The sequence below is a fragment of the Lepidochelys olivacea genome, assembly GCF_965140295.1.
Source record: "Lepidochelys olivacea isolate rLepOli2 genome assembly, chromosome: 8".
Classification (NCBI taxonomy): domain Eukaryota; kingdom Metazoa; phylum Chordata; order Testudines; family Cheloniidae; genus Lepidochelys; species Lepidochelys olivacea.
Window position 1 is genome coordinate 44,027,796 of NC_140418.1, and position 17,959 is coordinate 44,045,754.

Genomic DNA, 17,959 nt, shown 5'->3' on the forward strand with positions numbered 1-17,959 from the left:
CTGTATCAGTGACTTCAGCTGTACGCACCTTCAACGTGTTGAAAAAGGTAAAGAACTATCACTGTTGAACTATGGGACAAGAGCATTTGAATGGGCTCACCATGCTTAATATCAACTGTGATATTGCATGGAAGCTAGATTTTTTCCTGAATAATTAGTGCATTTGCACAGAAAAAGGCTAGAAAAGTATTTGTTAAATAAAAAAATATTCAAATTATGTCTCACTTTTTTTAGTGCCTTATTTTGTTTTCATGTGTCGTCATTTTTTATTTTTATTATAGATTGGGGCCTCAAAAGCTGGAAGTGGCCCAGGCCTCTCTAGACCTCTGAGAGGGCTTGGCAGTCATACTGGGTAAAACCAAAGGTCCATCTGGCCCAGTATCCTGTCTTCTGACAGTGGTCAATACCAGGTGCTCCAGAGGGAATGAACATAACAGGTAATCTATCATCGAGTGATCCATCCCCTGTTGCCCCTTCCCTGCTTCTGGCAAACAGAAGCTAAGAATGCCATCCCTGCTCATCTTGGCTAATAGCCATTGATGGACCTATCCTCCATGAATTTATCAAGCTCTTTTTTGAAACTTGTTGTGGTCTTGGCCTTCACAACATCCTCTAGCCAAGAGTTCTATGGGTTGACTGCACATTGTATGAAAAAAACACTTCCTTGTCTTTGTTTTAAACCTGCTGCTTATTAATTTCATTTGGTGACCCCTAGTTCTTGTGTTATGAGGAGTAAACACTTCCTTGTTTACTTTCTCCACACCAGTCATGATTTTATAGACCTCTGTCATATCCCCCCTTAGTCTCTTTTCCAAGCTGAAAACTCCCAGTCTTATTAATCTCTCCTCATATGGAAGCTGTTCCATACTCCTTATAATTTTTGTTGCCCTTTTCTGAACCTTTTCCAATTCCAATGTATCTTTTTTGAGATAGGGTGACCACATCTGCACATAGTATTCAAGATGTGGGTGAACCATGGATTGATATAGGGGCAATATGATATTGTCTGTCTTATTATCTATCCCTTTTTAACGATTCCCAACATTTTGTTTGCTTTTTGACTGCCGCTGCACACTGAGTGGATGTTTTCACAGAACTATATCACCAATATCTCTGAGTTGTAACAGCTAATTTAGACCCCATCATTTTATATGTATAGTTGGGATTATGTTTTCCAATGTGCATTACTTTGCATTTATCAACACTGAATTTCGTCTGCCATTTTGTTGCCCAGTCACACAGTTTTGAGAGATCCTTTAGTAGCTCCTTACAGTTTGCTTGGGACTTAGCTATCTTGAGTAGTTTTGTATCATCTGCAAATTTTGCCACTTCACTATTACTCCTTTTTCCAGATCATTTATGAATATGTTGAAAAGGACTGATCCCAGTACAGACCCCTGGGGGACACCACTATTTACCGCTTTCCATTCTGAAAACTGACTATTTATTCCTACCTTTTGTTTCCTGTCTTTTAACCAGTTACCCATCCATGAGGGGACCTTCCCTCTTATCCCATGACAGCTTACTTTGCTTAAGAGCCTTTGGTGAGGAACCTTGTCAGAGGCTTTCTGAAAATCTAGGAACACTATATCCACTGGATCCTCTTGTCCACATGCTTGTACACCCCTTCAAAGAATTCTAGTACATTGGTGAGGCATGATTTCCCTTTAAAAAAACATGTTGACTCTTCCCCAACAAATTATGTTCATCTATCTGTCTGACAGTTTTGTTCTTTACTATAGTTTCAACCAGTTTGCCCGGTACTGAACTCAGGCTTACTGGCCTGTAACTGCCAGGATCACCTCTAGAGCCCCTTTTTAAAAATTGGTGTCACATTAGCTACGCTCGTCATTTGGTACAGAAGCTGATTTAAATGATAGGTTACAAACTACAGTTAGTAGTTCTGCAATTTCACATTTGAGTTCCTTCAGTACTCTTGGGTGAATACCATGTAGTCCTGGTGACTTATTGCTGTTTAGTTTATCAATTTGTTCCAAAACCTCCTTGAATGATACCTCAGTCTGTGACAGTTCCTCAGATTTGTCACCTAAAACGAAGGGCTCAGGTTTGGAAATCTCCCTCACACCCTCAGGCGTGAAGCCAATGCAAAGAATTCATTTAGTTATCATCCTTGAGTACTCCTTTAACATCTCAATCGTCCCCACTGTTTTTTTAGCAGGCTTCCTGCTTCTGACGTTCGTAAAAAAAAAATTTGATATTAATTTTTGAGTCTTTGGCTAGCTATTCTTCAAATTCTTTTTTGACCCTCCTAATTATATTTTTACACTTCATTTACCAGAGTTTATGCTCCTTTCTATTTTCCTCACTAGGATTTTTTAAAGGATGCCTTTTTGCCTCTCATTGCTTCTTTTACTTCATTGTTAAGCCACAGTGGCACTATTTTGGGTCTCTTACTAGGTTTTTTAATTTGGGTTATACATGTAAGTTGAGCCTCTGTTATGGTGTCTTCAAAAAGTTTCCATGCAGCTTGCAGAGATTTCACTTTTGGGGTTGTACCTTTTAAATTTCTGTTTAACTAACTTCCTCATTTTTGTGTAGTCTCCCTTTCTGAAATTAAATGCTACAGTATTGGGCTGCTGTGGTGTTTTCCCTGCCACAAGGATGTTAAATTTAATTACATCATGGTCACTATTACCAAGGTGCCCAACTATATAATCTCTTGAACCAGAGCCTGTGCTCTACTTAGGACTAAATCAAAAACTGCCTCTCCCCTTGTGGGTTCCAGGACTAGCTGCTCCAAGAAGCCGTTATTTAAGGTGTCAAGAAACTTTATCTCTGCATCCCATCTTGAAGTGATAAGTTAAAAATAAAGAGTCTTTTCAGAGTGGCCTACAAGGACTTAATTTTGCAATTTCCAGAGTAGTCACTTCAGGTTGTTCTCCTCCTCCTAGAGGAAAGTCACATGCCACTGGACTTGAGGCCTTCCTATAGCGAACAGCCTGAGGCAGTGTCGCTCATCAGACCTCACATGCAAAGGGTAGAGTTATGCCACATGTGCGTGACAAACAAATTAAAACTGTTAGTGCAGGAAGTGGTATTGCGGGCACAAATCGGTATTACTACACCAACACTCCACCATGGCCTAGGACACACCATGCTACTGGACATGGCTGCCTTGCACATCTGACATTTCTTTCAACCCCTGGCTGTCCTCTCTGGTTTTTGAAGTTGGGGGTCAGCAGTGAAGGGAAAATATAAAGTATGTGGCGGCAGCAAAAATAGTACAAACTACAAGAATCAGGTTGTCCCCACTCGAAAGCACTGCAGCTGAACTAACTTTGCTCATCCTGGTAGTGAGTTAATGCAGAAGAGAAATATTTAAATGGCCACATATTCAGAAGTTAACCCACTGGGATTCTATCCTGCCATGTCACACTTACACCCCTGCTCAGTTTGAGGATATAGGTCACACATGCAATAGGATCATTCAAAAGCTTCACTGTCGAATCTATTGTTTTCATGAAGGGCAGTTTTCAGAGTCCTGTCCCCTCAACCCTAAAAGAGCCATGGTACAGGAGTTAAAAATAATTTAATCTTCCAGACTCAAAAAGGTTAGCAGTATCTCAGACTATGCTTACGCTGCATTTTAAAATCCCTGGCAGTGAGTCTCAGAGCCTGGGTTAATGCTACAGCGCTAAAAACAGCTATGTAGACATTCAGGCTCGGGCTCTGAAGCTTGGGGAGCGGGATGAGTTTCAGAACCGAGGCCAGAATGTCTACATACCTGTTTTTAGTGCCGAAGTGCAACCCTAAGTCTGAAGAGCTGGACTCTGAGTTGCTGCCGCAGATTTTAAAACGTAGACAGACATACACTAAGTATATTGGTGGGATCAAACTATGAATTAGGCTTGCCCAAAATAACAGACTGACAGAGCAATCACGTGAAGAAGTTCTAGTTCACAGCAGCAGAGTTATCCAAGCACTTTTCAATCAAAGCAATTTCTAGGAAGCAGGTGCAGCTCCACATTCCACAGGCAGATGGTGCCTTGGCAAAGGTCAAGTTTCAGTTAACATTTCAGAACATAGACAAAAAACCAGCAGTTTCACAAAAGCTCGGGTTCCAGGTTTATTAAGCAAAGTTAACTGAACTGTTTTTGTTCTGCGGAGATTCCTTTTGACCTCACCCAAAGGGGTAGCAGTGTTGCACAGAATCACGGCTGGACTGTGATAACCCAAATACAACTTTGGCTCATCTCACTGCTGACACATGTGGAATGACTTGGGCATTATTACATGCTGTGTCTGTTTGAGGCAGGTACATATACAGATCAACACAAGTTGCAAATGATAGTTTACAACCTGTCAAAACAAAGCAGGGCATTAAGCAAATGCACTGCCATGAGAAGACATACGAAAAAAATTACAGACTTGCTAATACACAATAAGTTCAGGAGATGCAAAAAAAGAAAAACCTCAAACACAAAAATGTCAAGAGGAAAACAATTTCAGACACAGTCTGTTCTAATTAAAACCCAGTTGTAATTTAATTTGAAATTCCCTTCAAAATGGGAAATGTACAGTAATGTAATTTAACAGAAACCAGGCTTCCTGTGGAGAGGTGTGTTCAAAAAACACTGATGCACAAATAGGTTCAGAATTCAAAGCAAAATGTCCCTGGGCATCAGTGGACTTGACTCTTGGAGCCAGAGAAAAGCAATTCATTACACTAGAGGGCCTACTGCTGGTCCTTGTTGTTATAATAGCACGTAGGATTCCAGAAGCAGACAGAAGGCAGCACACAAAATTCTGGTTACTGTGAAAAACGCCACAGGCCAGATCTCCCTGGGACTGACTGGAATAAAACAGCTAGTTACAGTAACCTGGCCTCAGTTCTTCAGCGTTAGTGTAATGTTCTGCAAGATTCTTCAGTTCTTAGCTCACTCCTTTTTCAGCCTGAGTTGTTTCTGTCTTGTGCCTGAGGACAAGCAAAATTGGCCATGCCAAATTATCCAAAAAACACAAGGGACAGGACCAAGAAAACTAGCTGAACCTGTAGCTGGCTTTCAAATCCTCTATTTCCAAATATCTGAGTTACAGATCAGAACTTTATCTACAAAAGAAATAACAAAAAAGAAAAAAATGGCACCGTCCACACACACACACACAAAAATCTTACAACACAGCCTTGTAAAAATGGTTAGCAATGAGAGCTCAGTCACAAAACAAAGAAGTCTAGCTCTTCAAAGGTCAGAGGAAACAAAGCTAAAAATTACTATTCCACGTTCTCTTAATAAGTTAAACTGACCTTCCTTCCCACATGTCTACAAAAAGGCAGAGTAATCTACAAGCAAGAGGGGAAAATAGGCTACCAAAAATAAAAAAGGGAGAGGAGAGGAGAGGAGAGGAGAGGAGAGGAGAGGAAAGAGCATGCGCAAGAGATTGAGCGCACAGTCTGTGGTCATCAGGGCTCAGATGGGGCTGAGTTCCTTTTAGGGATTTAAAAGATGCAGAACAGTTCCTTAAAGTTTTCCAGTCTTCAGCAGTTCATTCAACACAGTAGCCATAAAAACCTCAAGTGTGTATCGGGAGAGAGATTCTTTCAGGCAGACCCACTGGCATTGTGAGGGCTGCTCAGTTTGTTTTAATCCTCAATGATTATGGGTTCATCATTCATGGGCTGTCGTAACTGGACTGCCTGGACTGGCTGGAGGATAATGGGCTTGTAAGGGCGTCTGGCGGCTCGCTTCGCTTCAGAGGATGAAAGCAGCTTGCGAATTTTCCTACAGACAGTGAAAATAAAAAGGAGTTTGTCACAAAAGTAGAAAATCCTGGCATTTCTTTGCCAAAATTACACAGGCCCAAGCCCAAGAATGGGTAATATTCAATCCCGTGTTTGCAACAGCTTTCCTATGTGCAAAAATGTCATTACCTGGATATTTGGTATCTTGTGCTCTTCTAGAGCTAGAAAGAAGAGGTGAAAACCTGATCAACTCCAACAGAAGCTTTGCCATTGACTGCTATGGAGCCAAGGAATTTATTCCATTGGAAAAAGGAGATTCCCACATTTTTACATACAGAAATGTTTTTATAAAGTTGGTCACAAACACTCATTTTCTTCCTAAAATATTCAAATTGAAGTTTTCATTCCAAATCAGTATTTTTTATTTAGTATTCAAAATCTTGTATTTCTGAAGTTTCACTTTTGTTTTTCTCCACATTCTCCCCTTCTGCATGAATTTTACAGAAAGAGCTTCCATTGAAGATGACCCCCTGCCTCAGCTGCCCCCACAATCAGGTGCTTCCACAAGGCAGCAGATTTGATGCCCATGTGGAGAGCCTGACAGAACCACCCAAGGATATTTTCCTTTCCACCTCTCCTCCCCTTTGGTAAACCCTCATGTTTTCAGGAAGCCTGAACTGTAATCACCTTGGACCACTGGGTCCTGGTGCTTGTGAAGAAGCAGTATTCTATTCAGTTCCAGTCCCTTCGTACCCCTTCTCCTCCTACCTTCCCTGTTCTCTCTCAGGGACCCTCACAAGATACTGTTAAAGCAAGAAATGGACTGCCTTCTGTGATGCAGCAGGGAGGGGGGAGTGTTGACCTGGGAATGTGGCAGGGGAGTTTCACTGGGGATGGGATACCTGAGAGCCTGTAACCTGAGCCAGGAGGGGGATGGTGAAGGTAACACCTCTGCCGGGGAAACTGGACGAAGGTTAAAGGAGAGAGCCTGCTGGAGGAGTTTTTTGTTTCAGTTTTGTGCTGGCTGGTCGAATGCAGGGAACCCCAAGGCTGGGGTCTAAGCTCCCTGCCCCCCAGAAGGACTTGACTGAGTGGTCCTGGTTGTACCCACAAGCTCTGTTTTAGACTGTGTTCCTATTGTCCAATAAACCTTCTGTTTTACTGGCTGGCTTAGAGTCACGGTGAATCCCAGGAAGAGGGGTGCAGGGCCCGGACTCCCCCACACTCCGTGACACCTTCAACACCTGAGAGCAGAGGAGGAGATGCCCAGAGAGTTCAGGGTCAGGGGATTTTATTCCAGTTATTTTCTCATTCCAATGAAGAAAGAAGGCTGTCTTCAACATCTTAGATTCATCCACTGTTTCAAACTCAGGATGGTAATTCTAGCTTCCACAATTCCCCTAGACCAGTGGTTCTCAAACTTTTGTACTGGTGACCCCTTTCACATAGCAAGCCTCTGAGTGCAACCTCCTCTTATAAATTAAAAAGATTTTTTAATACATTTAACACCATTATAAATCCCGGAGGCGAAGCGGGGTTTGGGGTGGAGGCTGACTGCTCGTGACCTCCCATTTAATAACCTCACGACCCCCTGAGGGGTCCCAACCCCCAGTTTGAGAACCCCTGCCCTAGACCCTCAAGACTGATTTGTGGCTTTCTACCTGCAAAATGCCTATTTACAAGTATCCATTTAGCCAGTCCACAGGAAACTCCTCAGATTCCTGGTAGGAACATGTCACTCCCAGTACAGGCTCCTACACCCTTTGCTCTATCCACAGCACCAAGAATATTCACCAAAAGCTTGGCGATCATAGCAGTTCCTTAAAGGAGGCAGAGAACCCAGGTAAACCCTTGCCTCAACTACTGGCTGATTCAGGGAAGATCACCTCAGCAGGTGACCAAGTCAATCCAAGTAACGATAACACTCTTCACTTCATTGGGCCTCAAAGTCAACAGAGAAATCCACACCTGCTCCGATTCAAATCAACAGCATTCATAGGAGCAGTGTTCAGTTCCAGGGAGAAGAAGGTTTCTAACAATCAGAGGAGTTAGCTTCTGAAAAAGCTTCCCAACAGTAGGAGCAGCAAACAGCCCAACTAGTTTTGAGATGGAGCTTGATAAATTTATGACCGGGATTATATAATGAGTTGCCTGTGACAGCAAGGGACTGGACTTGATGACCCAGGAGGTCTCTTCCAGTCCTAGGTCCCTATGAATCCACTTTCTGTCGAGTGCTGCGGTGGCACACAGTTGGCCAGGGATCCATTCTATTGAAACACCGTAGGCAGCTGCTTGGGTTTTTAAAAATGCAACACCAGGCCTGGTGAAGAGACTTTCTGAGCAGTCATACACATGTTATCAGTGTGCATGAATAGTGCTAGGGATGATAAATGCAAAGTAGAAACCAAAAGGAGTTTGTCAGGCTCCCCAGTGAGAATCAATTGATTGGCATATATTCCCTACCTGGTTTCCTCAGTGGCCATATAAAACACATCATCCGGAGCATCAATCCAATTCATCCTCCTCCTTTTCACTGGAGGCATGGATCCACCACGAATTAATCGGACTTTTGTTGGGTATGATTTCCCATTGAGCAGCAAGTTTCGGCTTGGTCCCTAACAATATATAAAGAAGTAAAATTATGGACTGTAGCTAATCCATGGTGTCATGTGATAAACAATCAAACAAGAGGAGAGAAGGACTTAAAGCTGCCAAATCAGATATTAAAGTTAATTGCAAGTTCTCCCCCTCCTTCCCATGAGTGAATGTAAATTTCATGAAAAAGCAACTGGCCACTAGTACTAAAGATTGAGGTCCTCTTAAAATTACAATAGGACAGGATTGTGGTAAAAAAAGGAGAAAAACTGTATGGCCAGTTAACCTACATTTGTACACAAACGGATCACATCGAGTTTGGAAGACTGAGTCAAGATGCAGCTCTCAGTCACACTACTGTAAATGTGGAATAATTCCATTGAATTTCAGAAGGAAATCTGGATTTACACCTAGTAAAATTTAAAAATCTGACTCTAAGGTTAAAAATCTGACAAACTCTCACACTCACCTGCATCCCTTTTGCTTTAAGGATGTTCCTTTTTAAGTAGGGCAACATATAGTTAAAAATTCTTTTAGGAAACCTAAAACAACAAACCTTAAGATGACTCCATGCATCTGAAGAAGTGAGGTTTTTTACCCACAAAAGCTTATGCACAAATAAATCTGTTAGTCTTTAAGGTGCCACCGGACTCCTTGTTGTTTTTGTGGATACAGACTAACACAGCTACCCCGATACTTGAAACCTTAAGGTGATCATTAGAAGGTCTCACTGTGATAGGTCTTATTCTGATGCCCCCACATATACTGAACTCACTTTATGAAGTTAGCCCTTGCCACTCCTTTGAAAATTATAGTTCTAGCTTTATAAAGATGCAGGTGTGGGCATGCAAGGAATTAAACTACTCAAGTATAGTTGTCCTGAATCACTTGGGATCCAGTTGTGCCACCTGTACTCACGGTAAGTACTATTTAGAATAATCCCACAGAAATTAACAGCGCTCATAACGGACTGAAGTTGCAGAATCAGGCACTGAAAGTTTGAGGTGCGCAAATTAGAATTGTCCAGAAAGTTTTTTTATAGTGGTAAAGAAAATTTTGATGAAAGTGAAAATAAGTTTGTGAAAACTAAGATGTCCATGGAAAATTTTGATTTGGGGGGAAAAATTGGAATCCTGAAAAATTGTAGCCAAAAACCAAAAATTCTGATTAGGAAATTCAGCCCCAGTGCCTCATGGAAGAGTACATCTCCCATAAGGCATTATGATCACCCCTCTTGGAGAGGGGAGGTGGTGTATCATGGGAGTTCCTGGCCATGGTGCACCATAGGAGATGCAGTGTGACTGGGAAGCCCACCCTGTAACAGCAGAATGAAAACATGAAGCACCTAAATTACAACTCCCGAGAGGTACTCTGCTAGCATACCCAAGTTGAAATATTGGGTGAGGGGAAGGAATCTAAGGGTTTTTTTTGACAATTAAAAATTTCTGCAGAAATCAGATACTTTGTGAAAATTTCATTTAGTCAAAAACCCAATTTTCTCTCTCAAAAAAGTTTGACAATATAGTGTAGCAGCCCTAGTATAAATGCCATTGGCTGCTTTAGAGTTGGATGCATTTTCCTATTCTCCCTCAGACAATACAAGTCTATAAAAGAGCTAAATCCTTTTCTTTCTTAACTCCTTGAAAACTGGAGGCAGTTGCCACACTTATATTACATAAATGGCATAGACAATTTATTTTTTCTCAACGTTTTTCTGCCTCCTTTGTATTTCAGACAATTTCAGCACCAAAACAAGCCATCAAAATACTTTCAGAAATTCAGCTTTTACTTTTGTGCTGTGGGGAACAATGTTTGAAATATCGTGTTTCCAGATTTCTGAAGGAGAGTCCTTTTCATTTCTGTGTGAAGACTATTTTCTCCATTGTGTTAAGTGTCAGGAGAATGATGGCAGTGAAAGTTCTCGGAAATGCTTGGGCAAGAGTAGGAACTGTGCTTGAAATCTACCTTTTCTCTCCCCAAACAGAGCAATCACTTCAACTGTTACATCCTGAAACACGGACCTTTCATTTTCAGTAGAACATTTTATCACACAAGCAGAGCAGTGAGAAATTGCAGCATTTTTATCCCTGCGGGTGACGGGGATTTGGCCATTTCTTATTTTTCTCCCACTACACTGCGAGTTTGTTTACACAGCAGACACAAACAAGTAGCCAGTCTCCTCTGCAGTAAGAGGTGAAACTGAATTCAATTAAAAATACAATTCACCACTACTTATCAAATGCTAATGTGACAAACAAAATGATCTGCTTCCTTATTACAACTAAAATAGCATGACAAAATTAAATCCTGGCCATAAGATATTATACTCTACCCAAGACAGAAGCATTAGATTTGATAATACTCAATCATTATTCAATAACTGTCATTCAGACCTGCTGCAGATTTACTAATTTCTGAGTGCCTCCATTCACACTAGTACATTGTGGCAATTTACCAAACAGGGCAAATTCCAATATAGTAATACCATGAAAGGGTGCTTTGTGGCAAAAATTCCAGGGTGCAAAATTCTTCCCACTGAAGAGGCCTAGAACAAGGACTATGTGCCATTAAATTCCATTTTGATGGCTTAAAGTGGCACTTCACCCTTGTGCTGGCCCTCTGAAAGGGGGTGAATTGGACCCCAGGACCACTCCATGAAAAGCACTTTGCCAGAAACCCATAAATTAGACTGGCTATTTGCTTCCGTCGCCTGATAAAGCTCTCAGCATAATGGATGAAAGGCTAAAATGATTTTTTACTTTTAAAAACACACACATGCTCAGCAGACAACTTGCACACCAACTGTCTAAAAAATAAGAAACCATTTGCCAAACAAAAACCCTTCCGTCATGTCATCCCTTCTTCCATCAATGAAACACACTCCACCTAAAACACATTTCAGGGCTTTGCTGTAAACAGCCACTCTCTTGACTGCTGTATGAGTGGACACACACAGCGTTCCATTCAAAACAGAATTTCACTGATACAGATTGCACTGTGTCTTTTTTCATTTAAACACCCAGATCTGTTTTTCAGACAGAAAACTATCCTGGCTAATTGGAAGAAAAAAAAAGGGATAACGTATGAATAACTGTGAATAGTAAAAGCAGAAAAAACTAGATCACCCTTTTAAAGCCTATCTAGAGAGTTATGGTTTGGGTTTTTCTTTCCCCTCCCCCACCCCCCTTTTTGGTTTAAATGAACATTCTCTTACCATTTGTCTGGTTTGTCCGTGGTTAGGCAGACCTAACAAACAGGAAAGAGAATAGAGCTCGTAAGACAGCAATGATTTTCCAAGACAGAAAAAATACAAAATCAAACAAACACAACTATGTTTGCATTTGGGTTGATTTTATGATGTAGCCGTTTTCTACCACCCTAATCTTTTCCCTCCTTGAGGGATAACTGAGAAGACAGCATCCCTAACAACGCAATCTAAAAAACAAGGCCAAAAAGTTTAAATATGCTACCTACTTTATTCTCCATTCACTCATGCCTTACTAGACAATACATGGGAAACTACCACCAAAATCAAATCCCCTCTTTCAGATCTGGAAGCCCCTTCTTAATAGCTTGAGAACATCTCCAGTTTTCTGATTTTACGATTTAAAGATAAAAGGATGGTATTGCACTATCAAGGGAGCAAAAAGCAAAATCTTTATCATCATCTGGGAAAATCCGAGGAGCTATTTTATCTCCTGGATGTACAATCAGATTTCATCTACTGAACTGCTCAGTCCATAAGAACCTGTCACAAGTAAAGACTTCCAATATCTTAGTTCTGACAGTCATAGAACTCAGCAATCTCTCCATCACACAAGGTGATACTCCAACAACACAAATATTACAGGCACAATGATCTGATATAGTAAATGGTAGTCTAGTAACAGTATTAGATATTCCATCGCATTGCGAAAGGTCCATGTTTTAAGTGCAGAGCAAGTGTGTAAACTGAACCAGGGCTCTAAACAAACAGGAATATTACTGGACACACACAAGTATCAGTATGTAAGAGAATGAAGTCCTGGTACAGAGCTGTAGCAAAGGTATGGCAGGGAATGGCCTAGGTAACCTAATGCATCTTTTCCATGCCACATTTTTACTACTTTATGGTCAGTTCAAATGATTTTTTTATTATTACCTATGTCCAGTTAATTTGTGCCAGCATGCACGTTCCCAAAACTTTAATCACATTTCATCAACTGCAATGCACATGAGCATCACTGGGCCCCTTTTTGGCTCAGAAAGGAACTGTTCTAGACACAAAGAGAATGTGTATTATAAGTGGCAGTTACTAGTGCCTGCACTAGCTGAAAAATGGATTTCCATTATAACCTTGCTTACACACAGACTTTAGCCTGAAATTTTCCTTGTTTGGTCTTTGACCAAAAGTGAACTTTTATTTCAAAATATATGGTTGAGCAAAGTCCCTGCTGCTATTTGAGAATTCGGCAACAATTCTCTCTCACACACATACCACACAGCTCCTGTTTTAAAAGATTCTAACCATAATCCTCAGATAGATGCCTACGTCAAAACCAGCTACATCTGAAGATTCCTTTATATAACATAAACCCTAACATACTTAGTAAGAACACCAGTAAAACATATAGGATATACAACGAGGCCAAGTTAATGTTTCAGGAAAAAAATACAACTGTTGGACTTCCTTTTTTTGAGTGCTTGGGTGGTCTTAACTGTAATATTGCAGTAAAATCTGTAGTTTGCATCATTTATGGTAACAGTGCACCTTCCTGCAAAAGGGCAGATATAAGTAACTACCAACGTATGAAGACAAACACACACATGCAGGGGTGCTGGAACAATTTGTATCAGGGGATGCTGAGAGCCACTGAACCCAAACTATAAACCCTGTAGATGATGGAACCCACTTCAAACCAGGAGGTGGGGCAGTACTCCCAGTTCCAGCACCTATGCACACGTCTTCATTTTCTGGCACTTCAGTGCTTAAGCATCCACTTTCAGAGCTTGAGATCACCTAATGATTGTTTGTAGCATTGTTGCAGCTGTGTTGGTCCCATGGTATTAGAGACACAAGATAGATGACCCCAAACCTGAAAGAGCTCTGTTTAGCTCGAAAGAGTGTACCTTCCACCAACAGAAGTTGGTCTAATAAAAGATATTACCTCATCCACCTTGTCTCTCTAATGAAGGAGATGTCAACCAATGATACATCCACAAAAAGAAAAGGAGGACTTGTGGCACCTTAAAGACTAACCAATTTATTTGAGCATGAGCTTTCGTGAGCTACAGCTCACTACATCGGATGCTGAAGTGAGCTGTAGCTCATGAAAGCTTATGCTCAAATAAATTGGTTAGTCTCTAAGGTGCCACAAGTCCTCCTTTTCTTTTTGCGAACACAGACTAACACAGCTGCTACTCTGAAACCAGTGATACATCCAGTATGAGGAAGGAGTTCTGTTGGTGAAGGGAATGTAAGTCTCCACATAAGCAGCAGTCACATTCAAAGGGCAGTAGCAGGAATGGCCAGTTGATGTAGACCAGGGATCTCAAACTCCAATCACCAGGAGGGCCATATGAGGACTAGTACATTGGCCCGAGGGCCACATCATTGACACCCCCCCGCCCCCTCTCCACCCCTTCCCCACCTCCATTCCAACCCCTTCCCCAAAGTCCCCACCCCAACTCTGCCCCCTCCCTTCCCCTATTCCAACCCCTTCCCCAAATCCCCACCCCTGCCCCACCTCTTCTCTGCCTCCTCCCCTGAGTGTGTGGCTCCCCTCCCCGCCCCTCCCCCCTGGAAAGTGCTAAGCGTCACCAAACGGGAAGCACCTGGAGGTAGGCAGAGGAGCGGGGACACAGTGTGCTGGGGGGAGGGGACCTTGGCAGCCCACAGCAAATAACTCCAGAGGGGCAGGGGAGGGCACAGGGAGCTCGGCAGGCTGCCAGAAATAACCCCGCAGGCCTCTGCATGTTTGAGGCCCCTGATGTAGACAAAGAGCTTGACAGAGCTGTTGGGAAGAGCACAGTCATTAGGTTGCAACGTGGGACCGGAAGTCAGGAGATTGAGTTCTAGTGACTGCTCCGCAATTTTATCCATTGTGTGATTTTGGGCAAGTCACGTCGTCACCCCGTAATTCAGTTTCCCTTTCTACAAAAAGAGGCGAATACTGTCCTTGCTCACAGGGGTATTTGAAAGGGTTAACCAGCTGACGTTTGTGAATACCTTTGAGCTCTGTGGATGGAAGGCACAGGGCTGAATACACTTGATGCCAAGGAAGACAGGGCAATAGGGGCAGCTATGTCAAAGGATTTCCATTCAGAGAGGAGAGGTAGCTACTGGGGCAAAGGAGGATGCTGGTGTACAAGCAGTAGTCAGTAGCACGTCTATTCCCAAGTTCCAAGATCAGTAGTAACTCAGATCCTCCACGGTGAGAAGACACAGATGTCACATGTTGAGAGTGACAAAAGCAAGACTCAGAGGTGAAAGCCGGGCAGAAATCATTGCTGGTTCCAAGAGTTTGTGCTTCAAGTCCATACACAACAACAACCAAAAAACCTGTTAAGCATCCAACCTATGGACAACCTCAAAAGTAAGCTGTTCCTTCCAGGAAAAAGTGAGCCATGTTATACAGTTGATCATTTCGCTGATCCAGTAATCAGCAACATAAAATAGATACATTTTTCAAAGCAATTTTTATAGCCTTGCTATTACACTATGTTTGATGTTAAGATATCTATAGGCAACACACCAATACTTAACTCCCTTTCAACAAATCTATATATACCTGGAATGTAGAAGACAAGAAAAAATACAGCAATAGCCATTTAAAAAACTAATTGTGTTATGACAGAAAATTACATTAGAAATAATGGCTGGCCATTTAAAATGCACCCTTTATCAATAGTTATTGCTTCACAGTAGCAGAGATACAGTACCATAGCTATAACATATTCCAAATATAATCTCAGAGCTGCTGTTCAACTTTTCAGGGGTTGAGAATGGAACACAGACATCCTTCTCCCCCAAACACACACAATGAGGCAGTGAGGGGGAGACACACAAACTGAAGTCTTAGACCTAAGTATATATATTAGGGACAAAAATGAAGACGGCTCTGGCACCCCTTCTACAGCCCTCTATATTTAAAAGGAGACTTTTTCTCTTAACAGTGTCTCATTATAGGGATCCCTGGGAAGGGGCTCTGGGATAACCCTTTTCTAAAACCCAACTGTCTGAAGGTATAGACTTCCATGAAGTGAGCTGTAGCTCATGAAAGCTTATGCTCAAATAAATTTTTAGTCTCTAAGGTGCCACAAGTACTCCTTTTCTTTTTGTGGATACAGACTAACACGGCTGCTACTCTGAAACCTGAAAATACGGCATTGACTGCCCGCAAAAGCAGAGAAACCTAGGAAAACACAGGATTTATTTCAAGTTCCTCTGGCGTACTGTCAAGCTGTGTGCTTCTAAGGGATATTCAGTGACAATCCAAAACGGAGGAGGAAGGCTGTTGATGACCATACGTTTTCCCCTGACTAACCAGATTTTCCCTCTTTTTAGAGATGAAAGCTACAAGGTAGATGGCTACAGAAACTAAGATGCTTTCAGAAATCTCGAAGATTAGGATTTATTTCCACAGAACAATAAGAAAAAAACTCATCGCCCTGGAGAGTGGTCTGCTGCCTTTCAATTTTCCTAAAGCCTCAGAGTGAGATAAATATGACCACCACAGGAACTTCAAGAGGTCAAATTAAGTTAAGAACTTGCCTGCACCTCTGCAGGTAACCTAGAGCTCCTTAGCCACAAATGATTCTGGAATGTTATATGAAATGGCTATAGAACTAGCAGCCATATTACAGACAGTGCATGAAGCCCTCAAAGCATGTCTCAGCTCTTGAATAGTGCACAGGCATCAAAACCTTTGCTCTCTGGCATAAGACCTATTCTGCAGGGCAGCTTGCTTCACAGGGAGTAGTCACAAAATAGGTTATAATGATCTTATGACTGGCCTTTCTTAGAGTGTCAGAGTTGCAAGGGGATATATTTCCTCCCAAGATGATCCAGGAGTCAATGAATTTCTATTTCACTGCAGCTCAATTCCATTTCTATTTAATTTACTCCAATGAGATAAAGGCAAATTTAAAGCCTAGATTAGATCTCAATTTAAAAAAAAAGCCATCATACTGAAACATTGCCCCCTGTACACCAATCCTACCCCTCCTTTTTTAATGAATCTAATAGATACCTGACCTGAGGGAGTTCAATACTCCTGGGAGCAGTCAACTCTGAATCTCCTGCAGTGCTGCTGGGGCCAAGGAACAGTTAGCACTCACCACTGCACCCACCTGACTGCACAGCATCAGAGTGAGATGTCTAGCTTCTGTCATACTACAGAGGAAACTTGCTAGCATAGCTGATTTCCTGAGGAAATCTGCAAGAGCACACAAGTGCATGCTCTATTTGACACGATCCATATTTGTACGGAGTCCAGCAAGTCGTCGCTGTGCCACAGTGGTGGCATCACTCCCCCAAATTGCCTACCAGTTACAGAAGTGCAAACTCCTTCCGCAGCACCTCTACAAAATGCACTCCTGTCACTGCCAAAAGGTGGGAGAGCCAAATCCCCGAATCTAACCTGTGAAGTATTCATTCACACCTGGGCGTCTAGCAAATGGAGAACCTTCCAACATATCACTAAGGCAAAAGTCAGGAAGTGGCAGAATAGAAAGTAAAAAGAAAAGGAGGACTTGTGGCACCTTAGAGACTAACCAATTTATTAGAGCATAAGCTTTCGTGAGCTACAGCTCACTTCCTCAGATGCATATCGTGGAAACTGCAGCAGGCTTTATATATACACAGAGAATATGAAACAATACCTATTCCCACCCCACTGTCCTGCTGGTAATAGCTTATCTAAAGTGATTTCCAGCACAAATCCAGGTTTTCTCACCCTCCACCCCCCCACACAAATTCACTCTCCTGCTGGTGATAGCCCATCCAAAGTGACAACTCTTTACACAAAGTTGTCACTTTGGATGGGCTATCACCAGCAGGAGAGTGAATTTGTGTGGGGGGGTGGAGGGTGAGAAAACCTGGATTTGTGCTGGAAATCACTTTAGATAAGCTATTACCAGCAGGACAGTGGGGTGGGAATAGGTATTGTTTCATATTCTCTGTGTATATATAAAGCCTGCTGCAGTTTCCACGATATGCATCTGAGGAAGTGAGCTGTAGCTCACGAAAGCTTATGCTCTAATAAATTGGTTAGTCTCTAAGGTGCCACAAGTCCTCCTTTTCTTTTTGCGAATACAGACTAACACGGCTGCTACTCTGAAACCTGTCAGAATAGAAAGTGAGCACCTCTCCTTCTGCTAGTCACTATTTCATGTAACTAGAAATCTCTAAGCTCCTTTCTGTTCCTCTTTTCTTACCCTCATTTTAGATCAACTTTACCTCAGCACCACAAAAATCTTTGCCTAAATCCCTCTCCTCCACCAGCAGATAGCATGCAGCTCCCCACAAGCAACCTCTGAAGCACAGACCTAGTCCCAAGGAAAACCACAGTCTAACACCAAACCATTTAGGGCATGCCTTGGAATGGCCTAATTTATAACACAGAACTTTTAACTCACTCCCATACACTTTGGCATGGCCAAGTACACAATGCACTAAAGTTT

General features: G+C 42.1%; 1 protein-coding gene across 2 annotated transcripts in view; it reads right to left on the minus strand.

Annotated features, from left to right (window-relative positions):
• Positions 1 to 4,062: 4,062 nt before the first annotated feature.
• Positions 4,063 to 17,959, minus strand: part of MTA1 (metastasis associated 1) — a 146,264-nt gene continuing 132,367 nt past the window's right edge. The window contains exons 18-20 of one of the 2 annotated variants that reach the window (XM_084637748.1): positions 11,511 to 11,542; positions 8,165 to 8,316; positions 4,063 to 5,741 (exon numbers count right to left, since the gene is read on the minus strand). In XM_084637748.1, the coding sequence (XP_084493874.1) occupies positions 5,603 to 5,741; positions 8,165 to 8,316; positions 11,511 to 11,542 (323 nt within the window). In that variant the 3' untranslated portion in view covers positions 4,063 to 5,602. The remainder of the gene's footprint in view (positions 5,742 to 8,164; positions 8,317 to 11,510; positions 11,543 to 17,959) is intronic. The other variant, XM_084637749.1, reaches the window with a different exon arrangement.